Source organism: Aotus nancymaae, unplaced genomic scaffold (assembly GCF_030222135.1).
Source record: "Aotus nancymaae isolate 86718 unplaced genomic scaffold, 86718_ANA_hifiasm-v0.15.2.pri h1tg000058l, whole genome shotgun sequence".
NCBI lineage: Eukaryota > Metazoa > Chordata > Mammalia > Primates > Aotidae > Aotus > Aotus nancymaae.
In genome coordinates, this window is record NW_026988472.1 from 28,356,999 (window position 1) to 28,383,251 (window position 26,253).

Consider the following 26,253-nt stretch of genomic DNA (forward strand, 5'->3'; position numbering starts at 1 on the left):
ATGAGATTGAGAGAAAAATACACCAAATCTCTCTTGTCGAAGGAGAAACTTCAGATAATGGAGAGAAAGCACAGTGCTAGGAAAATAACCTTGAAAATTCCACAAAAATATAACTTTACAGTTAGTGAGAAAGACTTAATATGCTGAAAATTATAGTTTACATTATGGCTCTTCCTCACTTCTTCCCATCCCTCTCACCACCCCACCAATCTCCCCAAAAAGGCAAGAATACTTTGAACCAAAATTTACTTTTTGGGATTAAAAAAACTTAATTTTACAAATTAAGGTCTTTATAAGCTTCATCAGTGTGCATATATATGGCATAATATATTTTATTTAAAGATATTTAAAAAATGGCAAATGTATATATACATATGGGAGCTATTAAACTATTGATTTTCATCCTGGATGAACTTCAAAAGCTTTTCCTCATTCAAAGCACCAAGTGGGAAAAACAAAACAGCACTGGTTTTTAAGTCTGTTTCTTAAACTCACGTATTTTTGGCTTGTCCATTCTGGAAGCACATTTGTCCCACCAATGCAGCAGACTGGTCCCCTAAACACTGAAAGTATAAATGACAATAAAAAACACTGACTAATACAATAGTATTAATTTCCTCTTTAGAAGAGCCATGGGACTTATTTTTCTTTTTTATTTATCAAGGAATGAACTGTCTACATTTCTTATATTTTCTCCATTTGGCCATTTTCCCCATTTGTTAATACCATTTGTTAATATATAAGAGAATAAGTATGGGAAGGGAGAGTTAAATTAATTTATTCAAAAAATTCTCAATGGCCCACAGTATGTCATATAAGAACAAGAATTAGCCAATTTTGCTACTTTTACTTGTTTTCCCTAGTTTAAAAGGGGCAGACTGATGAACTAAGAGAAGGAAAGCCATAACATGGAAAGGGGTAGGGATGGGGAGATACTTGGTGATGAAACTTACCCCAGATATTGGCACACCTTCCAAGGCCCCAGCTTTCTAAGAAAATTTTTAAAAAAAGATTATGAATAATCACAAAATTTTGGCTCTACTCTGCAACAAGAGTGAACACAAATAACAACGTGCCAGAGGATGTAGGCAGACAAGACAAAGAAAGTATTTCAACTAAAAGATGATACAGAGACAGATACTACAAGTATTCCTAGAATGACAGGAAGAGATGTGGCACTGAAGAATGAACACAAAATGTTAGACTGGGAGCCAGTAAATGTGGGCTCTACTCTTGGTTAGTTAGTTAGTATTAATCCACTAGCAGGCCGCTGAAACCTCTCAATACGTCACTTTATTTCTCTACAAAATGGAGATTGGGCTACATGATTGCCCAAGTTCATTAGTGCTTTGCTATTATTGCCATTATTAAGAAATGACTAATATATTCTTGAAATTGCTATCAAACCAGTATGAAACATTTATTTTGCAAGGTCATATTTTAGCAACTTTTCTTTCTACTCAAGCTGCTCTGAACATAAGAGTGTTCAGGTATTGAATATTATTTGTTCATAGCAAACATCTGTCTTCAAATTTTGATAAGCAACAGTTAATTAATGTCATAAATACTGGTTTTTATTTTGATCGTGATGGCCAGACTTCTAGTAAGAAAAATGAGATTTAAGTGGCTGATTGTAGACTTTACAAACTTAATTTTTAAAAAAGCACACTAACTCAAAGCAATATTTAATGATATTAAGGAATTAGGAGAACTAAGAAATATGATCCCTGAAGTAGGAGTGATGTACTAGGAAGAGCACCAAACTAAAGCTTTGGACCTGACTTGTTGGTCTGCCATGTATGAGCAAGTTTCCCAGGCTCTGGGAGGTTTAGATATCCTGTCTGTTAAAGTGAGGGCAAGAACAGAATCCACCTTACATGGCTATGATAATGAGGAAATAATAACATACATGTAGAAACCCTCTACAAAATAGAAAATGTCCTCTAGATAGCTGGTATCATTTTATTTCTTTCATGTTTTCCAGTAAATTCGAAATCCGTTATCGTTATTTACTGTATATATTATTTGAAAATCTGGATCTGGATATTAAGTAAAGGGTAAATTTCTCAAAAGGCTTAAAGTACATCTATAGGAAACCTAGAGGCTATATATCTTGATATATTTAAATATTACAAGAAGTTTTTGCTTATGCTTTCAAAATTAACAAACTATCAACAGGATCTACTATGTGTGTTCAGGCACATAAAGTGCTCTTTTTTCTTCACAGGGAGGGACTTCTGATGCTCCTCCTGGAGCATCCTTGATGAAGCATGCAGAAAAAGTAACAGTGCATTTCCACCTAACTGGTCTGGAAAGGTAATCAAGATATCATTTAAAATAGACATTTCAAACTATATCTAATCGCCCTATTATGCTAAGGCCCAAAGCACATCACAGTTGTACTTTATGAGAATATCAGAATCTCTCATTCCAGGAAACTACCTTAGTCTTTTATTTTAGAACATTACTCTTAAAAAAGAAACAAGATTAATTTTTTTAATTAAAATCTGACCAGAGCTTATAATAATTTGGAAGATCATGGACATTCCAGATATATATGTTTAGAAAATGGACTTCTGCTTGTGTCTACAAATAAATGGAAGTGCACTGTATCTTTTCCAAATGAATGGGTACATAATTGGTGGGCAACCTACTCACCAGGCTATGAGAGATTTTCTATAGTCAGCAAGGGGGAAAAAGATGGATAGAAGCATAATATTTTAAATGCAAGAGAAAACTAGGCCAGTTCAACGTTTTTTTTCTAACCATCCTCTGAAACTACTTCTCAAGCATAGTTTCTTTTTCCTTGACCCAAGTCAGTTTGCAGACAGCTATGAAATGATCAAAGCACTTTTGCTGAAGATAAGCAGTGACTATGCATCCCTTAAGAAATTCTATGTTGCTTTAAAAAGCTTTATTATAAATGAAACAGTTAAAAATTCTTGTTAAGCTTTATCCAGAGCATTTAGTGTTCATCTGTATTATTATTCACTTTATAAGGGAAGTTTCTCATATCTTTCACGAAATGTCTAAGTAATGTGTTTTGTAATTTATCACAGACTTATTCCTGAGTCTTATCATAAATTCCAGATTTTTGTGCTCAAACACCAGTGCAATTCCTCCTAGAGGTTTTCATTCCTGATGTTTAATCACAGACCCTTAGTAATGCTAAGCACACTTTTTGCTGAAACTATGTTTTTACTGGATTTCAATGAAATAAAAAGTAAAAATGTCCATTACAGAAACCAGTTTAATTAGTATTCCCAAATCAGAAACATACTCTTTGCTTTCAGTTTCTTTGCTAAATTTTGCTCATGTAGACAAAGAATCTAATATATAACATAGTTTGGCTATAAAAGAGATTCAACAGGAAAAATAACATTACTAAATGTACAGTCTCTCCTCTAAATTAAAAGCAGACACCACAACTACTAAACGGTTATTTGGATTCAAAGAATAAATTGGCTCATGCCAAGTTAGAGTATCCCATTAATTCTTTAAAAATAACAATACTCAAAGAAAAACCAATTGAAGTTTATAAATAAGTTTATAAATGGCAAATCCATTGGTAAGAAGGACTTTAAAGTTTTTAAGTTACAAAACAAAACAGTTGACTTTTGAATAATGAATAGTCAAGTTTTTTTCTAATAAAAAAACTTTAATTATTAGGTTTTTTTTTTTTTACCATTAGGCCATAGATCTCAGAAGAACTCCGGACATTTGGAAGAATTTCCATTGGAATTCCAAAAAATCTAAAAAACAATAAGATTGGGTATTTAACACTGTTTTGAATAGACATCTAGAAACATTTATATGTATTTAAATGCAAAAAGTATCAATAACAATTAGAAATGGATGTTTTTGAGCATGGAGTTGGATACTAATAAATAACATAAGCCAACAGAACATAGTTGTATTCTTAGATATTTAGCATTCTAACTTTATGCAAGCCAATCAATAAAAATTAGAAAGCACACAGAAAACAAAGTACTTTTATAAAGGAACCTAATCTTCCATGAAGAATAATTAATTTGGCCTGTTTATTATATAAGCAATAGTCTCTCTTTAAAAAACGCACAACATTGATTTGCATATTGTAGTTGAAATAGCAACAGTTAAATTTTGGTACTCCACTGACATCTGAAAATAGTAAGATTTTGGTTATAAATAGGTAATATATTGGGAAAATTATATTTAGAGCAAAACAGAACTCACTCGCAGAGCTGTTTATCCCATTCCAAAGAATGAATGTTGAAAAGCATAGTCCTACTTGCATTTGTCACATCTGTACAGTGGACACCTCCATTGACTCCTCCTGTCAAACTCTAAACAGAATAAAAAAGACAGGTTAAATTTGTACTTATTTGGAATTTAATTTACATATTGTTAAGGGTTATAATCAGCAGAGCACATAAAGCAAAAGAATGGAACATTTCATTTATCTAGTTTTCTAGTTTACAGCAGTGTCCAACAGAAATAAAATGTGAGCCACATATGTAATTTTAAATTTTCTAGTAGCTATATTGAAAGCATACAAAGAAACAGGTAGAATTAATCTTAAAACTGCATATTTTACTAAACCCAACATATCCAAAATATCATTTCAACATATAATCAGTGTAAATATTATTGAGACATTTTACCTTCTTTTTTCTGTACTAAGTCTTTGAAATCTGGTGTATATTCCATGCTTACAGCAAACCTCAATTTGATCATGTTTCAAGTGCTCAATAGTCAAATGAGGTTAGTGGCTACCTTATCAGCACAATTCCAGTTACTTGATGGATAAACAAAAAATCAGTTTTGTTTTCATCCTATTATGTTTAGAAAACTCAGAGTCTTATTAAATTTGGCAAGATAAAATAAATTGAAATATCTGCTTCATAAGGATATTAGATAATTCTGTGTTGTTGTCATCTCTGGTTTTTTCTTTGTTGCTATTGTTGTTTAAATAACAATTTGCATTATGCTGTCTCCACTCACAGGTTTTAAACTTTCTTTCTCAGGTATACCCACATGCCTGAACTGGAGGCACTGCTACCTTCTTTTACATGGAAGCAGTAAGAGGTAGGAAAGGAACAAAGGTTGATAAACAACATCCACTGGGGATATAGCCAAAACGTGCTCCCTTGAGTCTCCTGCAGCTAACAGTTCCCACATCTTGCCTTACTCTGGCTCGATGCAATTGTCAAAGATACTCATTCAGCTGTGACTGACACATGTGAAAATGGCTGGCCATGAACACAAAGCACATTCTGCCCTGGCCAAGCACATGGAGAGGTGAATTAGGTGCCTCTTGCTGATATTGGTTCTGAAAGACCTGCTCTGTGGATCTGGCAAGTGAGAGTGGGGACAATATTTCCTTGACATTCCCTCAAATGTTGAAAAAGATCATCACATACTTACTGAAATATTTACAAATAAAATGAAATGTCTGGCATTTGTTTTAAAATTATCTGTGGGGAGAAAGCATATGTGAGTATAGAAAAAACAAGATTGGCCATAGGTTGATAACTGCTGCATGTTCAGCATAGGCAAAAAGATTCTAAATAGAAATTTCCACTATGATTTAGTTTCATATTATGGCTTGATTATACAAGAAACAGTTGCGTAATGTTGAAAGCAAAAGATAAAAGTACTCTAGGTATTCGGCCAGGTGCGGGGGCTCACGCTTGTAATCCCAGCACTTTGGGAGACTGAGGCGAGTGGATTACAAGGTCAGGATTTCAAGACCAGCCTGACCAACATGGAGAAACCTCATCTCTACTAAAAATACAAAAATTAGCCGGGTGTGGTGGCGCATGCCTGTAATCCCAGCTACTCGGGAGGCTGAGGCAGGAGAATCGCTTGAACCTGGGAGGCGGAGGTTGCGGTGAGCCGAGATCGCACACTGCACTCCAGCCTGGGCAACGAGAGTGAAACTCCATTTCAAAAATAAAAAACAAGTACTCTATGTATTTTATCCTGTTAAATAGTTATTTCTTCTAAGACATGGCTGGTAGGAAAGGAGTATATGACAGACAATAGAGAAAGGGTACCTGAATTACTCATCCTAAAGATAACAGATATGAGATATGGTTTTGGTAATTATCCTTCATTTTCACTGAAATAAGACAAGAAAAAATAAAGAGAAAGTAGGTGAAAATGCTGCTTGAATGGAAGCTGAAATGTTCTGTTGCTTCTTGAGTGGGTTTTCTTCATAATGCTACTAATTAAAAAGCCTGACCTGCTAGTAGAAAACAATAGGCAAGGCAGTCTAGAAAAATTTCTGAAAAAATTCTCCATATAGTCATTATATTTAAACATACCCAAATAAGCCATGAATCAATAGTCCCAAAAAGAGCTCGTTTTTCTTCAACAGCCTTTTGAACTTTTCTCACATTGTCAAGGAGCCAGCGAAGTTTCACTGCACTGAAGTAGGTGCTAAGTGGAAGGCCTGTCTTGGACTAAAACAGTTGTGAACTTCAGTTAGCGAATGAAATGTGTAACAGTTTAAAACAAAACCACCAAACCAAAGAACTCAACAAATGACAAAATATTCAAAGACTTTAAAGACAATCCCATTGTATTATGAATAAAAATACTTTTCCTGTCTCATGGCACAGGAAAGCACGTTCATGAACAAAGATTAGGGCAAAATGTTTATAGTTCAAAGGGCATCCACGTAGCAAGGTAAAGGGAAAATTAAATGACACAACATCCTGTAATTAGATAGTGACAATGTAGATGTTAATTTTCGCAATAAATTAGTATTGTATGTAGAACCTAGCCCAAAACTATGCTGTTTGTTTTATATTCCATTAAAATGACATATAAACTATGAAAGATCAGAGAGTATACCAAATCATAAACTAATGATTATAACCAGAAAACTGTTTTAAAACACATAAGACTTAATAATATATTTTACATATATACACACACATATTTAAATAACATGAAATTAGTAGACACTAAAGTAGAGCTCAAAGACATGCCAAATTAAAGCAACACAGGGCTGGGTGCAGTGGCTCATGCCTATAATCCCAGCACTTTGGGAAGCCAAGGTGGGTGGATTACTTGAGGTCAGGAGTTCGAAACCAAACTGGCCAACATGGTGAAACCCCATCTCTACTAAAAATACAAAAATTAGCTGGGCATGGTGGTGCACACCTGTAATCTCAGCTACGTGGGAGGCTGAGACAAGAGAATCGCTTGAACCTGGGAGGCAGAGATTGTAAGCTGAGATCATGCCACTGCACTCTAGCCTGGACAACAGAACAAGACTCTGTCTAAATAAAATAAAATAAAATAAAAAAACATAAAGCAACACAGAATTGCTCTATATAAAACAGCTGTTGCCTAAATTTAGGAAATATATTGAATGGAGGGAATGTGAACTGAAGAAAGGTTAACGGGTAAAAATGAAACACATATGTGCTTACCAATCTTCCTCGAGAATGGGTCAAACCCAACTCATTTGTGGTTAGTATATTAAACACTAAATTTATACATAAAGGCTGATTAAAGTTAACTAGTCAAGAAAATACATACACAAAAATAATACAACTATGTTTCCCCTCCCCATCCCTATTCTCATTTATCACCTAACTACAGAAAGTGATAACTTTTTCCCTCCTATCTCCTGTGACTATGGTTTTGTAAGAAAACTCAAACCAAAGGATTTAATACTTTAATGTAAACTGTAAATTAAAAATCGTAACTCAAGGTTTTCTAGCTTTCTTAAAAAAATCAATGCATAAAAATAATAGAAGGAGATAATTTATGGAAATATTATTGGATTTGAAGGACCCAGGGTCATCCCAAAAGATGACCCGGGAAGATCCCACAAAGTCAATAGTGAGTTAGTACATAATATCTTATTTTCATGATGTGGGTAGAAAGTGTAAAAGCTGCCTAAAATGACATCGGAGAGAAAAACATGCATCTCTTGAAGTGGAGTGCAGCTAGAGGTGAGAGTGAGGGTTGGGCAGGGTGATGAAGAGAACAGAATAGAAAATGGTTTATTCAGGACAAGTCTGAAGTTATTGTGGGGGGATGGAATGGTCAGATTACTGCAATTAATGGGATTTCAACAATAGTTTTAGAAGAAAATGACATAAGCATCCCACTGACAAATCAAAAGGGGATAAACACACACACACACACACACACACACACAAAAAAAAAAAAAAAAAAAACACACACACACAAAAAGGGAACTTCCTTTTAGATGCTAGAAGAACTTGGCCTTGATCTTGCTAAAAGAAAATTCCTTGCCTATTTTAAAAATTCTCTCTCCCTTCCTTTATGTGAAGAGGGATCTATATGAGGACTGAAAATTAGGCAGTTTTATTAGCTTTCTTCATGTAAACAAAGTGGAAGAGGAGTTCAATAAAGGGCTAGTGTCTTCTACTTTCTCTCTCTCCCTGAATCTAGATGCTTAAAAACTCAAAAGCATCCAGAACATTCTTTGATGGGCAGTAGAAAACAACAGGGATATATTTGGAAAGCATAGTTCAATTACAGAAAGCACCCATTGGGAAGTATGACTTAAGTCACTGAGATGCATTATAATCTCCTCCAGCCTGTCAATTTTGGGGTATTATTGTTCCAATCCACCACAGAGCAAGAAACAGAGGAAGGTAAAGACTTGAGTTGGCCTCAATTATCCGGGAAAAAGATTCTATAAATTGTATCAAATAACTATTATATCATAAGATGCTTCTTTCTACTGAAATTTGAAAACTTCTTATTTTTTAAAAAACATTCTTATAGCAAGTATACTTTTGAAGAAATGCTTACCTTGACAAAGTTATTATTTCCTGGAATTCTTTTACTAAGACTCTCAACAGTAGACTGGGTTCTTAGATCAAGCCACACTATAAACCAAAATATAATTAATAAACATGAAAAACTTCATTTAAAAAGTAAGAACTTAATGAAATCACCATCAAGGATAAAAGACTGATTAGTTTCTATAAGCAATTAAAATGCTATAGCTTTTAAGAGATAGAAATTAGAAAATTAGAAATGAATGGGCATATTGTTAGAGAAAAATAAATTCATGAGAGGATTTAAAGCTTTTATGCAAAATTACAGACCAAGTTAGGAGAATAATACAAACCTTAGAGTGCTTATTTTGTATTATTTTTATAGAACAAAACTACAAAAAATGTTTGGAATATAGATTTTCTAAGCACACATGAGGGCAGAGAATATCTAAAAGCTAGGCAGGCTAGTTGGTAGCACAAAATGCAAAACCCAGGATCATCATACCATATATAAAGTGTGCATCTTAACAAACTAGGGAGTGATTTTTGACAAAGACAAAGTAGAGAACTTGATTCTACTACTGAGGAAACAAAAGATTCAGTCTGTTATGTATGAAATGCTTATTTACATTGAAATCTTTTCCAAGTAGACCTGGAATCATTAGGAAACTTTTAAAGGTATCATTCTTTCTCTCTGCTGGACTGTAGAAAAAAAATCTCAATTTTAATGGATCAACATTATCTTTACTAAGTAGCTATCATCTACTTTCTAACCCCCTGGTAGAAAGGATGTCTGTTTTGCTTCATGATAGAAGGCTTGAGGAAGACGAAACATTAAATAGTATATAAAGTAATTCTGAAAGGCAGCCAATAGAATCAGCTGAGCTTTATTTCCCAGATTTAAGTTTTGTACTTAACTTTGATAACTCTTCATCTATTTGTGGTCATTTGGTATTTTTAGGACACTGACTGTGCTCAGATACTTCCTGAAAAGACTCAGTCGCATAGTGTATTTAAAGGACTCCAAGGAAGACTAGACAAGCTTGCCCACTGCCACACATTTGAATGCTAGCAATCATTGTGTAGTTTGGTTAATTCTTCTATATTACTCCATTCTATTCATTAAAAAAACAGTTCTTTCCTGTAGTGAATTTTAATCAATTCTTTCTAATTACTTATGCTGTTATTTCCCTGGAGGGCCTCATACTTCATTTGACAGTGGCTACTTCCAACAAGATTTAAACTGGAAACTTCAGGACAAGAAACTGGTGTCTGTAGGTGGGAAAAGCAGCAAGAAAAGACTCATTACAACCAAGAAAACAGGAGGGAAAAGAGAAAGACCGTGAAAATAGATGGCCTATAATAGATGACATCTGCATTTGCTGCCTAGTATCTTCTCCTCCTGCATCCGTCGGAGAGAGGTATTTCGAATTCTTTTTAGGAAATTGGTCCTCCCTCATCCTCAGCCATGTAGTGTGCTGGAGATTTGATCTGACTCCCAGCTCCAGGAATGGGTCTGGACCCCAGTGACTGGATCAGGAGAGAACATGTGGTCAAAGAAATGTGTGCTCAGTCTGCAAGAGTCCCTCCTCTCAGTTGACCTTAGCAGTGTGTGACGTGGGCCTGCTGCCCTCATGAAAGGAGTCATCCCAGAAAAGGCAGACTTGGGGGGATGCAGATGATACTGTCTGAGTCTGTAATCAAACAGCACCTGAACTTATCTACCCTTGGACTGCTGCTTCCATGGGCAAAAGACCTCCCCCTGCTTTAAACTTCATTTAGTTGAAATTCAATTTTCTATCATTTACACTGTGATTGAAAGCCATTAGTGACATCATCATGGAGGTGGGAAGATCTCCCATGTCCAGGGAACAAAGGCAGTCTACTTTTGCACAGTGGCAGTACTGTATGACAGTGACAAAAGTGGACCTTCCTTACAGGTGTTACTGGCTTACAGAAATAACTAGAAAAAGTAGAAGAATTAGAAAAGTTTTAAATCTTTGATAGGTAGAATTAACAAGCACATCTCAATCCTCAGTGTTTCAAACTACAGTGAGCCATGAGTTTAAAAATGAATTTAGTGAGGTTTAATTACCTACTTTAAAAATTGAAATAGGATGAATTAGAATGGAAAATATCAGAGTTTGCTGCACTGGGTAAGATAAATATTGATTTGTGAAACTTTTGTTTTAGTTATGTGGATTTGTTGAATCATTATGTAAAACGTAATTCTTACCAAGGGACATGAACAAATACATTTGAAAGCCACTGCTCTAGGCTTTTTTGGTTAATGACTTAAAATATTCTAGAGCAGTGTTTTTTCATATTTTAATGGATATAACATTCACAAGGGAGCTTAAAGATGGGTTCTATCCCCATAAATTCTAAGATAGTAGTTCTGGGAATGAGGCCCAGAAATCTTGACTTTTAAATAGGTGCCCCATTTTGAGAAACACTGCTAGACATACAGCAGTGGTTCTTTCCTATAAAGCATACCAGAACTACCCAGAAAACCTTAAAATCCAGGCCCTACCTTGCAAGATTCTGGTTGCAGGTCTAGGCAAGGCCTAAGCCCTGAGCCTGTATACTCTCTATGCTTTTGTTAAAAGTATCTCAAGTAATTCAGTAGAATACTAAAACATGAGAACCTCTTTTCTTTCTCTTTCTCTCCCTCTCTCTCTTATTTTTTTTTTCCTGGAGACAGTCTCGCGCTGTCACCCAGTCTGGAGTGCAGTGACGCAATCTCAGCTCACTGCAGCCTCCGCCTCCTGGAAGAAATTCTTGTTTTCAAGAGCATGTTCTTTAAAATACTAGGTGTGTTTCAATTATTTGTTAAAAAAAATCTAACCCCCCCCCACCGATAATCAGGTGGTTCCCTGAGTCCCATTGCCCCTGTGATACTATTGCTCCTTGGCAAGGACCACATAGACACTTTATTCCTCACTTGAAAGTTTGCAGCTATGACTGACAATAGTGGTAAATACAGAGTTAAATCCTCACCACAAATAATCAAAACATTGGATGTGAAATCAGGGAGACCAAAATTCAAAGTTTGGCTTTGCCACCAATAAGCTATGTGACTTAGGCAACTCATTTTACCCTTCTTGGTCTGGATTCTCTAAACACAAAATAAGGAGGCTGGACTAGATCGTCTCTAAAGTCTTTCTCCTTCCATTGTTCCATGATCATAGAAAGCTGTCATAATTACTTTGTTTTTATAGTCAGACGTTAAGGCAGTTAGAATACATGGAATGCATTAGTAAAACTGCCAAAGAGAAAAATATCAGTGGTTGGTACACTACCAAGCAATTCACAAATGCTTAAAATTAATTGAATTAAGAACAAAACAATTAGAAAACTCATTAAAGAAGCTAAGATGGCAGAATTAGATTTGCAGAAGAGACCAAAAGCCAAAAGGAAGACCCCCAAGCTAGAGGACTAAGCCCCTTGTGTAGGTAATTTCTGAGAACAATCAAAAGAAATGACAGATCCAGATCTGGCAGCAGAAGTCAATTTTCCCCAACATACAGGACTTGGGAGGCTGGGAAGTGAGCAATAGCCAGAGCACCAATACCTGAGGAAGTACCAGCAGCTGGAACTGAAGAGCCAGAGGGAACAACGGCAACTGGAACTGAAGGGCCAGGAGAAACTGGAGCAGCTGGAGCATTAGAAGAAATAAGGGCAATTCATGCTAGAGATGGCCAGGTTCGAGGTCTCTTGTTGACCATGTAGGAAATGGTAGATCACTTGGGCAAGTTCATCAGAATGAACACTTTTCTACACATTGGAGTGTAGAAAAAGAAAAGGCAGAGGCACGGAGCAGAAAGGGAACAAAGGAAGTCCAGTATGAATCTCTGATTCAATAATATTTCCATTTGGACGAAGACCAGGTAAATACCTGCTTCTTGTTTAGGATGACTCTTCTCTACCTGGCAACATATATGCATCCTAATTAGAAAAGTGGCTCAGGTGGTAAATGACTACTCGTTCGACCACTAAATTGAAATGATACATGATATTCTGAGGGAGCACACTCCTAGGGGATGTTAGACAAGAATGGCAAGGAGCATGCTACAGTCTGTGTTGTGGCCATCTGCTCTAAGACATGAAAGGGCTGCTTTGGGAAGGGAGGCCCCCAAGAAAGCACTTTCCTGGTAAGACAGCTGGGAGTAAAGGGCACCTCCACAGAAGGGAACAACATGTCTAGAGGGAACAGGGGATTGCTAACTTCCAAAGTAATTAGGAAAAAAATAGAAGGAAAACAGATGCCAGGGAGTCCAGAACACTAGACAGCCCACTTCTAGAAGGTATGTCTCTCCCCTTATCTACACCAAGTAAAGCGGAATTAAATGGTCAAGACCATCAAATAAGTTAGTTAGTAAAAACAACTTGGATGATCTGAACTTATTTGTATAAAATAAAGTCACATCCAATCTGTCTGGTAGATTTAGTTTGTTCTGGAAAAAAACAAAAGTTTGAAGAGTGAAGATAAATGTGGTTCCCTTAATCCCCAGGGACTAGAGTTAAGAGACATAGTAACAAACAGTACAGAGGAATAAATTATTTTTAAAATATTTAGAATAATAAAAAAGCATAAATTTGCAGTTTTTTGTTAGTCAAAACAATAGAAGAAAAAACAAAATAAAGTAAAAAAAAACCCACTAAAATCATCTAGCTGATTTCCAGTTAACTAGAAACAAAGGCAAATAATAAATCTCTGAGATGGTCTGTCACGGGCTGCTACGGTGATAGGAAGTGAAGTGAAGGTGAGGCTCCAGGTTACGGAATACATCCTAAGCACAGACTGCTGACAGTTACACAGAGTGTTATTAGGTTGTTTCTCCTACAAGAGACATGATAGTAAAACAGATTTAATTATGGTATTTTACCATTTGCCAAAAGCTAAGCTATTAATTAAACTGGGTAAGTGGTCATTTGCAAGGTAGAAGAGACTATATTGATGGCTGCCCCTCACCTGATGATATTCTCAGAAACAGGTGGGGCCAAAAGTAAAACAGAGAGTTGGGGAAGAAAGATTGATTTACATATATGCCAAAAGGAGGGGGCTGAAACCAATTTCAGCACTTAGGTATATAAATGCCAAAATTCAATGACTGACTTGAGTGTGGGTGATCCCAGGTAGGCTCTGCATTTCCCCTAGGAATACCTATCATGTATAGACCAATCATTTCATCTAGCATTACTGGATGAAAAGGCCATCAGCCAATTCAGAACAGGGGCCCTCGCTAACAATTACTGAAGCTTTATAGTCCGTCAGGCCCTGGTTTAAGTATCCTACATGGATGAACTCACTGATTTACACCTCAAGCCTATAAGGTCTACACTTTTCATCCCCCCAGTTTAACTGTCAAGGGAACAGGCACAGAATGGTAGGAAGTGGAAAAGCTAGGATTTTCCCAGAGCCTGAATCCAGAATTAAACCTCTACATAGGTATAGCCATGATGATATCACAGTGTTTTTTTTTTTTTGAGATGGAGTCTCACTCTGTTACCCAGGCAGCACTTGGCTCACTGAAATCTCCGCCTCCCAGGTTCAAGCGATCCTCCTGCCTCAGCCCCTCTAGTAGCTGGGATTACAGGTATGCACCTCCATGCCCGGCTAATTTTTGTATTTTTAGTAGAGATGGGGTTTTGCCATGTTGGCCAGGCTGGTCTTGAATTCCTGACCTCAGGTGAACCACCTGCCTCAGACTCCCAAAGTACTGGGATTACAGGCATGAGCCACCGTACCCGGCTGACATCACAGTCTTAATGGGATAAAAATAAATATTAAAGATTGGAGAACACAAAGTTGAAACCTAAGTCAGTTTCTTTTTACTTGGCCAGATTTGAAGAATTCATTCACTACAAAATACAACAGTATTTCTTTACCCAGGATTGAGGGAGATGTAAGATTTTCAAAGAATGCTGTAATAATGGAATTTTTTAATGGAAAATAAGTGGATCTTGATAAAGCTGAAAATTCTAGATTTTACAAAAGTAAAAAAACCTTCTCCCACAAAGAACCAATTAAAAAAAAACATACTTTTATTGTTTAAGGGTAAGTGTGCTTAGGTGGTTTGTCATCTATGGTTTTCTTTCCTGCCGATTCTTTGAAACTTAAGCCAGTTCCAGAAAAGATAAAAGGATTGAGTTCAAGGTTCAGATCTCAACACATGATCACATAGGTTTAATAATTGGCCAAGTATTCGCCGGGCACGGTGGCCCAAGCCTGTAATCCTAGCACTTTGGGAGGCCTAGGCAGGCGGTTCACCTGAGGTCAGGAGTTTGAGACCAGCCTGATCAACATGGAGAAACTCCATCTCTACTAAAAATACAAAATTAGACAAGCATGGTGGCGCATGCCTATAATCTTAGCTACTTGGGAGGCTGAGGCAGGAGAATCACTTGAACCCGAGAGGCGGAGGCTGCCACCACACTCCAGCCTGGGCAACAAGAGTGAAACTCCATCTCAAAAAAAAAATAATAATTGGCCCTGTATAAACCAGTATGTTAAAAAAAATGTAAAAACGATAACCAATCTTTAAAATTGCAACACTCTGCATAAAGATTTATGTGTGCCATTGGGAACTTTCAATCCAACATCTTAGAAAAAAATATTTTCACTACCATTTAAATATAGAAAAATGTTTCAGAGATAATGAAATTATTTTTGTGGGTGGTTTTCTTTAATATACTAAAAGTGTTAAACCAGGGACTCTTGCCTTGCTGGATTAGTCCCTACTATGAATGGTATTTTTATGTTAAATCAAGAATTGTGCTCTATGGAAAGCTACCAGAGTGAGGGTTATATTGCTCTATATTTACCATGCATACCAATCAATTGCAGTGGTGAGTGAGCAAACTTGGCCAATTAGGGGGAAATACAGCTAGGCCATTCTAGTTAGGACAGAACATTTTTGTGGTAGCATCAGTAAAATGTGTGTGTAAACATACTAAACATCACTGATTCAAGCCTTCTCCCACTTCGCATTTTAATTACTTGTGTAGTTTTGTGCTTCTTGACCAGTTTAGTATGTGGCTTATTTATTTTTTCAATAATGCTTAGAAGACAACCAGTTATGTAGACTATTAATAAAAGCTGGTTTTGGAAGGAAAAGGTTTAGAAAAGTGGGTGGGTAGAGGAAACCCTGTGGAAGGGAATATTGAAGATAATGCTAAAAGGGAGAGAGAGAAGTACCAGGAGGACTAGGATAACTGAAGAGAGGCAAGAGAAGCCAAAGGCCTGCTTCAGATCCAGAGCCACAAAGCTCTTGCCAATCCACCAATGAGGTCATTATTGTAAATGCTTGCATCATGGCACAGTGGCTGGGAAGCAGCGATGCAAAGTGATATTTCCCCATTTTAGATATCACGTTAATGTTTACCTTGTTAATCACAGAATTAACACATAAATTCTAAAAATATATAGAACTTCTAAATTAGGCCATCTGTTCCTCAATGGACTCACTTAAACTTTTTTCTATGTTTATAATTGTATCTGTTAGAAAAGATGTCAATAAACATACCTTTATTGCAAGCAAAAGCAAATAGCAGCCAGGAGTGGTGGCTCATGCCTGTAATCCCAGCACTTCAGGAGGCTGAGGGGGGCGGATCACCTGAGGTCAGCAGTTTGAGATCAGCCTGACCAACATGGAGAAACCCTGTCTCTACTAAAAATACAAAATTAGCTGGGCATGGTGGTGCACTCCTGTAATCCCAACTACTCGGGAGGGAGGCTGAGGCAGGAGAATCACTTGAACCCGGGAGGCAGAGGGTTGCAGTGAGCCAAGATCGTGCCACTGCACTCCAGCCTGTGCAACAAAAGCGAAACTCTGTCTCAAAAAAAAAAAAAAAACCCAAAAAACAAAAACAAAACAAAATAGCTCTTATCACTCTTTAACCTCACCAAGCCTATGCCATAGCCACCAATGATATCCTGAAGTTCTCCTATCTAGGTTTTCCTGTTACTGTAGTGGGGGTGAGTGAATTACTACTTAACAAGTGTCCCTGAGGCATAAACAAAGGAGGCCACATAGAAGTTTTTAAAAAGGGAAACATAAGCTGCTCCTCTCATATGCTTGTCTGTAATAAATATGCTCATCTGGCCAGGCACAGTGGCTCATGCCTATAAACCCAGCACTTTGGGAGGCCGAGATGGGAGGATCACTTGAGGCCAGGAGTTCAAGACCAGCCTACTCAACACAGCGAGACCATATCTCTATTGAAAATATATATGCTTATATACAGCTATATATTCTGTTACATAATTTAGTAAGACAGAGACATGAAGAGGAAAAGGACAGGCCTAGAGTAACAGAGATTTACAAGAGAAATAGACAAGGAAGGAAGAAAACATACGAAGAAACTGCTATGGACTGAACATATGTGTCTCCTCCAAATTCATATGTTAAAATCTTAACCCCTAATATGATGGTCTTAGGAGACGGGAGAGATAAACTAGGTCTTGAGGGTGGAGCCCTCATTAATGAGATCAGTACCGTCATAAAAAGAGGAGAGAGTTTGCTTTCTTTTTATCTACTCTCTGTCATATGAGGATGAGAAGACAGTCATCTGCAAACCAGGAAATAGGTCCTCACTAGACACCAGAGGGGTGTGAGCACCTTGATCTTGAACTTCTAGCTTCCAGAACTATGAGAAATAAATTGCTACTGTATAAGCCACCCAGCCTACAATATTTTTGTTATAGCAGCCTGAACTGAGACAGAAAGAGAAAACAGTATAAAACCCACAGACTGTGATATAAACGAAGCAAAAGAAGTTCAAAGACAAATATATGTGAAAATCTCATTGTTTCCAACCATCCTACCTTGTGTTGCTTTAGAACAAAACTGCTAAAGATTTAATATTATGTTGGTATTTTCAACTGAAGACCTACATGGAGATATGACACTTGAGTATTTTCCTGGATGAAATAAAATTGGAGATAGAATCTATCCTTGTCATTTCTTAGTGGCTTCTCAGCTAATTATTCCTTCTCTCTCCTCCTTTCTCCTTCTAGCTTCCAAACTCCTATCCTTAGTTTTCATAGCACAAAGGCAAGTACAAGGTCTTGCTGGCTTGTCACTATATGCCAAGGGTCATCACAAAACCTAGAACACAGGAAAGCACTTACTCTTTTATTGAATTAATTTTACATTAATTACTATAGTGAATTCATCTATAATAAATTGAGATTATCACAACTATGTTATCAACTTCCAAGTCTACATTTTGAACCATCTAATTTCTCATTGCCCAGAATTAGCTTCCATTACAAGTCCAATACTCACCTTGTCCAAAACAAGGCCATTTTTTCTCCCAGGTTGGTACCTGCTAAATATTATTTAATTTCCTTCTGTTCTCTGAGGGTGAAAATCGCATGAGCCTGCTTTATTTTTTCCCTCCTCTTTATGCCCTATCCAATGTATAAACAATAAAATTTTTGTTGTTTATAAATTATCCAATCTAGGGTATTTTGTAATAGTAACCTGAATGGACTAAGACAATGGGTTAGTTGCCTAGTGTATCAAGTCTACACTACTCTGCATAGCTTTTGGTGACCTCTATATCCTCACCAACTCCTAGCATATTTCACCTTCATTTCCTAAGAATTTTTTCACTGGATATAAAACTGTATGTGGAAGTTACTTTCTTTGAGTACTCTATAAAGATTTCATTCCATTGCATTCTGACTTCTTTTGTTTCCATTGATAACTTAGCTGAAAGTCAGGGTCAACTCTGTTGAAGGTTATATATCTTTTTTCCTCAGCCTACTTCAAAACTTAATATCTTCATATTCTAGCATAAGTATGGTCTTCTGTGTATGTATCTTGCCTAGGGATTGCAGTGCTTCTTGAATCTGCAGCTTGTTATCTTTCATCAGTTTCGAAAAACTTTCTCCCATTATCTGCCAAATGTTATTTCTGTCTCGTTTTCTCTCTTTCCTTTCCTTCTGGAACTCCAATTACAAATGGTAAAATTTATATTCACCTTATCCCATATTTATCTTATATTCTTTTCTGCATTTTCTAAATTTTTGTTTCTCTGTGCTTCAGTCTAAATATTTCACTCACTCTCTCTTCCAGTTCTGATTTCTCTTCCAGTTCACAAATTCATCTTCAGCTATGTCTACTCTGATGGTAAAACTCCATCAATTGAGTTCTCAATACGCTTCTAGAATTTCCATTTTAAAATGGACTTCCAATTATTTGCCAAGATAATCAATCTCAATCTTGTCAATTAATTCCTTGAACATATTAATTATGGCTATTTTAAAGTCTGGAAACTCTAGTATGTGAATTTCTTGAGTCTGTTTCTAATGTCACTTGTTTCTGTTGGTTTTCAGTCACGTTTTGTATGTATTTTTTTTTAATAGAAAACTAGATAATGCATATGAAAAATTCTAGAGATTTGAGGCTCTAGATAATGTTGTCTTCCTCCAGAAAGGATTTACTTTTACTTCTGAAAGGAAGTTAGGGCCGGACACGGTGGCTCACGCCTGTAATCCCAGCACTTTGGGAGGCCGAGACGGGCAGATCATGAGGTCAGGAGTTCGAGACCAGCTTGACCAACATGGTGAAACCCCATCTCCACTAAAAGTACAAAAATTAGCTGGGTGTGGTGGTGCTTGACTGTAATCCCACCGAGGCTGAGGCAGGAGAATTGCCCGAACCTGGGAGGCGGAGGTTGCAGTGAGCCAAGATCATGCCACTACACTCCAGCCTGAGTGACAGAGTGAGACTTTGTCTCAAAAAAAAAAGATAAAAAAAAATAAATTAAAAATAAAAAAAAAGAAAGGAAGGAAGTTAGGCTACTAGCATTAGCAATCTCAGACCATCTTAATCCAATCAGGATTAAAGATCATTTGAATCTGGGCTTCAATTCCTGTGAGACTTGATTTATTTTCGGTTTACCTCACTTCCAGGATTTGACCTTTCACAGTTCCAGTCCAAAGTCTGGGATTTTACCAATACTCATCCCCACCCTTGGTAGCCCCTGACTCTACCTTTTGTCTCTTTATCTTTATTGACCTGTGAAAGTGTGGCTTAGCCTGTCAGATACTCCTTTCAGAACCTACAGATATCTCTAGGGGAGATAATCAACTCCAAATGCCAGGCTTATGTCTCTGGGCTTTCCTTTGCTCCTCACTGCCTTGGTAGCCTTCCAGTTCTTCAGAATTCTGTTTCATTTTCATCCAGTGTTTTTTGGCTGTTCTCAGCATACTGGTGTGTTTGAAACAACCCATTCTACCATCATGGGATGCTAAATTAAACTCTCCTTTATCATCTGTTTTGGCTCAAGCTGCCTCGTAAGTCTATACTACACTGCATGGCTTTCAGCCCCCTCTATATCCTCACCAACCCCTGGCTATCCAAATTAGAAGACAAGCTTTGAGGCTGGAGAGTGTTTATGTTTAAACTGTGGCTTTACTTATAACTACATGCCATTGGACAAGTTATAGAGCTTTTCCACAATTAATTTGTAAAATAGGGGTAGTATAATCTGTTTCACAGAGTCAGTGAGATTAAAGAATATGGGTAAAATACTTAGCACAATCCCAAAGTAATAGCAGTTAGCACTTACTGAGCATTATTGTCACTGCTAGTTCTAATAAAAATAAAACAAAAAATGAGTCAACCTATGTCATCCATTTCTTTACTCTGGCAAAATATTTGTACACATTTTCACCTTCATAGCTTGTTCACATTATTCTTCAATTTTCTCTTTTCCTAATGCAATCCAACATATGCTTCAAGGCCCAAATGAAGTTCAACCTCCACTATGAAAAGTATTCCAAAACTTCAAAATCCATGCTGATATGTACTTGCTCTAATTCCTATTCAACTTCTCAACACATGATTCATCAACTATTCCCTAATTTTATTTTATGGATTGGTCCCTAGTTTTCTCTTTCCAAAACTAGATTATAAAGTGCTTACAAAAACAGCCAATATAATTTGTATCTTTTATAGTACCCAGGATAACATCAAACACATAAGAGGTTTTCAAAACATGTATGTGGCTCAGGATAGAAGAAAAGAGTTCTTCATATCCTATGAACATCTGAATTAATACTGCAAAGCACGTAGAATTGGGGAGAGGTACAGAGGGACTCAGGCAGAAGAAAAGGAAATAAATAAGCACAGGACAGAAAGATTTTCTAGTAAAACATTTACTTAAATCTTTACCGTAAGCATAACTTCAGCTTACCTAGTTGCATTATTTGAAAAATAACAATTCAAAGTCCAAAGTTTTATTTTTACAATTTAATGTTTAGAATTTAACTGGAACTGGATGGGTGTGCCAAAGCGGATGGATCACTTGAGGTCAAAAGTTTGAGACCAGCCCAGGGAAACTCCGTCTCTACTAAAAATATAAAAATTAGCCGCACGTGATGGTGCACACCTATAATCCCAGCTACTCAGCAGGCCAAGGCACGAAAATCACTTGAACCCAGGAGGTGCAGTGAGTCAAGATCGTGCCACTGCACTCCAGCCTGGGTGAAACAGGAAGACTCTCTGTCAAAAAAAAAAAAAGCTCAGAATTTAACTGGAACTTTCTGGTTTGCCTGAGTAGGCTCTTCCTTTCATTGAGAAAACAAAAGAAAGTAAAACCTTAACTAGATCAGGAAGTTAGCTAACAGTGATCTATCAAAGGATACTCTCCTAAGTACTAGCCATTAAATAGTCTGTTTTACTTACATTCAAAATGAACTACTCATGAGAATGAGAACAAAATAAACATTTAAAAGATGTGCTTTTGCCTGGCATGGTGGCTCCCGCCAGTAATTCCAGCCCTTTGAAAGGCTGAAACGGGTGGATCACTTGAGGTCAGGAGTTCAAGCTAGCCTGGCCAACATTGTGAAACCAATCTCTACAAAAAATATATATTAAAAAAAAAAAAGAAAGAAAAAGAAATAGCTAGGGTTGGTGGTGGGTGCCTGTAATCCCAGCTACTCAGGAGACTGAGGCAGGAGAATCGCTTGAACCCAGGAGGCAGAGGTTGCAGCGAGCCAAGGTTGTGCCATTGGACTCCAGCCTGAGCAACAGTAAGACTCTGTCTCAAGGAATTAAAAAAAAAAAAAAAAACCCACAGGAAAAGATGTACTATAAGGATCTTTGGTTGTAATTCTTTGAAATTTTTTGAGAATTTAATTTTTTATCATAAATACAGAAAATATACTAAATGCTATCTTATAATACAAAAACATTAAATACCTTAACTTTTAATAAAGATTATTCCCCCAAAATTATCCCCTCTCTGATAATTTCTGATTCCACTCCCCACCCCACAATCTAGTATTTTATTGATAAAAAAAGTTGTGCTTTGCTATTTGACACAATGAAGTCTTTTAGTGATTGTAATTTAGAACAAAATTTTCCTTTTAGGAAGTGGTAGTGTCATTCAGTGTTCAACAACTGTCATATGCTAATAATGATGCTAAAATATACTCAGGATCATTTACATCTAATAAGATATAATATCTAAAAGTGGTATATTTGAGATTTGGGGTTTTTTAATTCCTGCTCAAATAGCCACATTTATAGCAGAAGCAGCTAAAATTCAGATATTCTATTTTTATAACCTTAGAAGAGTAATTCAAATTCCTAGATGGAAAGATAAACACACAAGTACTTTATAGAAAAATGACTATGAACATATGTAATTTTAATTTTTTGAGGGTAAGGAGGTAAGATCTCTTTTAGATGTCGCAAACAGCAAGGGTTATAAAATAATTTGGCAAAATTCACCCATTTGTAAGACAATCAGCAAGAGGAGAGAGCATGGGAGAGTTAATTCAATATGTGAATATATATGATCCAAAAATTGTAAATATACAACAGTTAATTTCTTAGAGGACTCTTCTGCCCATCCCAACAGATTATAGGGAACATGACTGCATTCTTTTTTAGCAAGATATTTTAATATGACCACATTTGCAACGTGAAGAAAGGACCTACATTTGAGATCCATGCACGATAGCTTACCCACAGCATTGTAGAGAGGCTCTCCAGTTAACCTGTCCCAGACTACAGTGGTTTCTCTCTGGTTGCTGACGCCAATAGCTTTAAAGAGAAAGTTAAACAGAAGGACGTCAACAATTTAACAAGTAGAAAACTACTTCAGGAGAATAGCTCTCATCTTTATTTATAGACACAACTAAACATAACAAGTCAATAAAATATTTGAAACATTTGTAGTTATATTAGTTTATTTTCTTGTAGTGGCTCCAGAGAAAGTCAATACCCAATGCCAGTGTTTCTTTTCATTTCTACATACTCCTTCCAGCTTTACTACTAGCACACAATGACATGGACCCAGATCAATACCCAAATAAAAGACACACTGGTTGCTTTAAGGAATGCAATAACTTTGCAAATTTGTAATACCCAATTTACTATTCTGAACAGACCAATAATCAACTTATTCATTTGTTTACCAATTGCTACAAGAAATTTCCCTCCCTGTGTGTGTGCATTTGTGTGTGTGTGTGCGCGCGCGTGTGCGTGCATATCTACATTTTAAGAAAATAGCTATGGACAAAATCCTTCATGCTGAGCATCCTTATATGACGGTTTGTTAGGAATTCAGTTTTATTCATGTGTTTGAATAATATGTCACAATGCATAAGAATTTAAATAAGGCATAAACATATTACATAATGGCATTTACATTATATTGACTTACATAAAACAAGTACTGTATGAAGTGCAAGTTACTATAAGTAAACACTAACCCACACTATCTTACTCAATTCAACTTGGTTGAGCTAAATCGGAGGTTTTCAGACTTGACTGTACTTTAGAATCAACTGAGGAGCTTTTAAAAAATACCAATGTCCAGCCAGGCACAGTGGTTCATGCCTGTAATTCAGGACTTTGGGAGGCTGAGGCAGGTGGATCATGAGGTCAGAGGTTTGAGACCATCCTGGCCAACATAGTGAAATCCCATCTCTACTAAAAAAATACAAAAAATTAGCTGGATGTGGTGGCGGATGCCTGTAATCCCAGCTACCTGGGAGGCTGAGGCAGGAGAATTGCTTGAACCTGGGAGGCACAGGTTGCACTGAGCCAAGATTGCACCACTGCACTCCAGCTAGGGCAACAGTGTGAGACCCTGTCTCAAAAGAAAAAAAAAAAAAAAAACCACTGTCAAAGCCCTGGTCAAAACATTCCAATTTAACTGACCTGGGAGATGGGATGTGAGTGTTGGTATGGGTTCCTAAAATTTCCCCAGGTGATTCTAATGTGCATCCTGGATGGAACACACTGGGCTAAAGGATCCAGCTAAAGGATCCAGAATTTAAGATTAGGACAGACCTTAAAGTCTGTATAACCAACAATACTTCTTAAGCTCAAATCTTCTCTAGAATCACCTGTCATGACCATCCAGACAGCACTTCTAGTAACAAGACACTCACTACATCTCTCAAGGCAGAGCAATCTCTATTGGACAACTTTGGTGGGTTTTTTCTTTTTTTTGTAAATCTACCCGACTGGAAAATGTAGCGAGACCTCATCTCTACAAAAAATAAAATAATTAGCCAGATGTGGTAGTGCACAACTGTAGTATTAGCCACTCAGGGGACTGAGGCAGGAGGATTGCTTGAGCCCAGGAGTTTAAGACCAGCCTGGGCAATGTTGTGAGACCAAGTCTTTATAAAAAAATTTTTCAAAATTAGTCAGAGGCATGGTGTGGTGGCTCACACCTGTAACTCCAGCACTTTGGCAGGCTGAGGTGGGTGGATCACCTGAGGTCAGGAGCTCAAGACCAGCCTGGCCAACATGGTAAAACCCAGTCTCTACTAAAAATACAAAAAATTAGCCGGGGTGGTGGCATGCACCTGTAATCCCAGCTACTTGGGAGGCTGAGGCAGGAGAATAGCTCGAACCCAGAAGGCAGAGGTTGCAGTGAGCTGAGATTGTGCCACTGCCACCCAGCCTGGGTGACAAAGTGAGACTGCATCTCAGAAAAAAAAAAAAAAAAATCCAGGTGTGCTGGTATGTTCCTTTAGTCCCACCTACTCAGGAGGATTCCTTAAGCCCAGGAGTTCAAGACTAGCCTGGGCAACATAATGGGACCTTGTTTCTACAAAAAAATTAAAAAAACAACTGGGGGGTATGGTGGTGCACGCCTGTAGTCCCAGCTACTTAGAAGGACCGCTTGAGCCCAGGAGTGCAGGGTTGCAGTGAGCTATGATGGTGTCACTGAAACTCCAGTCTGGGCAACAGAGTGAGACCCTGTCTCAAAAAAAAATTAATCAATCAATAAAACTCATTTTCTGTGTAACTTCCACCTCCGGATCTTAGCCATATTCTTTGGAGATATATAGAATAAGGGTAATCCTTCTTCTACATGCCAGTCTTTCAAAAATTCGAAGCAGCTCTTTTGTACCTCAAGTCTTCTCTTCTGCTGTCTAGGCTAAACAATCCAATTTCCTTCAACTGACCCCGCCTAAACATGACATGGTTTAAAGTCCCTTTATCACCACGCCTACGAACATGCAATTATGTGTCCACATCACTCAAATTGTACACCCAGAACAAAACACAATACTCTAGGAATGTTCTAACCAGCACAGGGCTGAGGGGGATCCATCAGCTCCCTTGTTCTAATATTATTTATCCAATGCAGATTGACTTACTTTTTTTAACATCTTTTCTAAAACTACCTATTGGGTGGTATGCTCACTACCTGGGTGACAGTATCTGTACCCCAAAGATAATTGAGATTCTACTCCAAAGAAATTTAGAGGCATAGAGTACAGGGAAGAGATTCTGGGTAAGACAAAAATGTTTATAAAAGTAAATAAAGAAGAGAAAGGGGCCGGGCGCGGTGGCTCATGCCTATAATCCCAGCACTTTGGGAGGCCAAGGCGGGTAGATCACGAGGTCAAGAGATCAAAACCATCCTGGCCAACATGGTGAAACCCTGTCTCTACTAAAATATACAAAAATTAGCTTGGCGTGGTGGCATGTGCCTGTAGTCCCAGCTATTTGGGAGACTGAGGCAGGAGAATTGCTTGAATCCGGGAGGTGGAGGTTGCAGTGAGCCAAGATCACACCACTGCACTCCAGCCTGGCGCCTGGAGACAGAGCGAGACTATCTCAAAAAAAAAAAAAAAAAAAAAAAAAAAAAGAAGAAGAGAAAGGAGTATGAACGGATAGGGGATAGATGGGGCTGGAAATCAATGGTGACTTGGTTCTGACTGATGTAGTGACAGGAGAGGATGGATTACCAGCACAAGTGGAGGGAGGAGCTCCAAGTAGGGCAGAAGGCTATTGCTGCCCTTGTGATGAAGGAAAGTTGGCAGGAGATCCAGATATTAAGCACAGGAACAGGAAGTTGAAGATTTAAGGCCACAGAGCCTCAACTTACTCCGTGAAGCAGGAGGTAAGGTTATCTGTCAAAACGGGGTGAGAGTTTGGGGCATTATTCAGTAAAGCTCAGGCTCTGAGGCCAGATAGCTGGGATTCAAATTCCAATTCCTGTGCTT

General features: G+C 37.4%; 1 protein-coding gene across 6 annotated transcripts in view; it reads right to left on the reverse strand.

Moving 5' to 3' along the window:
- The window catches only part of GK (glycerol kinase), an 82,014-nt gene that overhangs the window by 36,753 nt on the left and 19,008 nt on the right, over positions 1 to 26,253 (reverse strand). For 3 of the 6 annotated variants that reach the window (XM_012448868.2, XM_012448865.2, XM_064364436.1), the window contains 9 exons: positions 22,745 to 22,822; positions 12,328 to 12,411; positions 8,785 to 8,861; positions 6,309 to 6,446; positions 4,216 to 4,325; positions 3,686 to 3,752; positions 2,659 to 2,676; positions 954 to 989; positions 496 to 563 (listed from right to left, as the gene is read on the reverse strand). In XM_012448868.2, coding sequence (XP_012304291.1) covers positions 496 to 563; positions 954 to 989; positions 2,659 to 2,676; positions 3,686 to 3,752; positions 4,216 to 4,325; positions 6,309 to 6,446; positions 8,785 to 8,861; positions 12,328 to 12,411; positions 22,745 to 22,822 — 676 coding nt within the window. The remainder of the gene's footprint in view (positions 1 to 495; positions 564 to 953; positions 990 to 2,658; positions 2,677 to 3,685; positions 3,753 to 4,215; positions 4,326 to 6,308; positions 6,447 to 8,784; positions 8,862 to 12,327; positions 12,412 to 22,744; positions 22,823 to 26,253) is intronic. The other 3 variants (XM_012448867.2, XM_012448866.2, XM_012448869.2) reach the window with 3 other exon arrangements.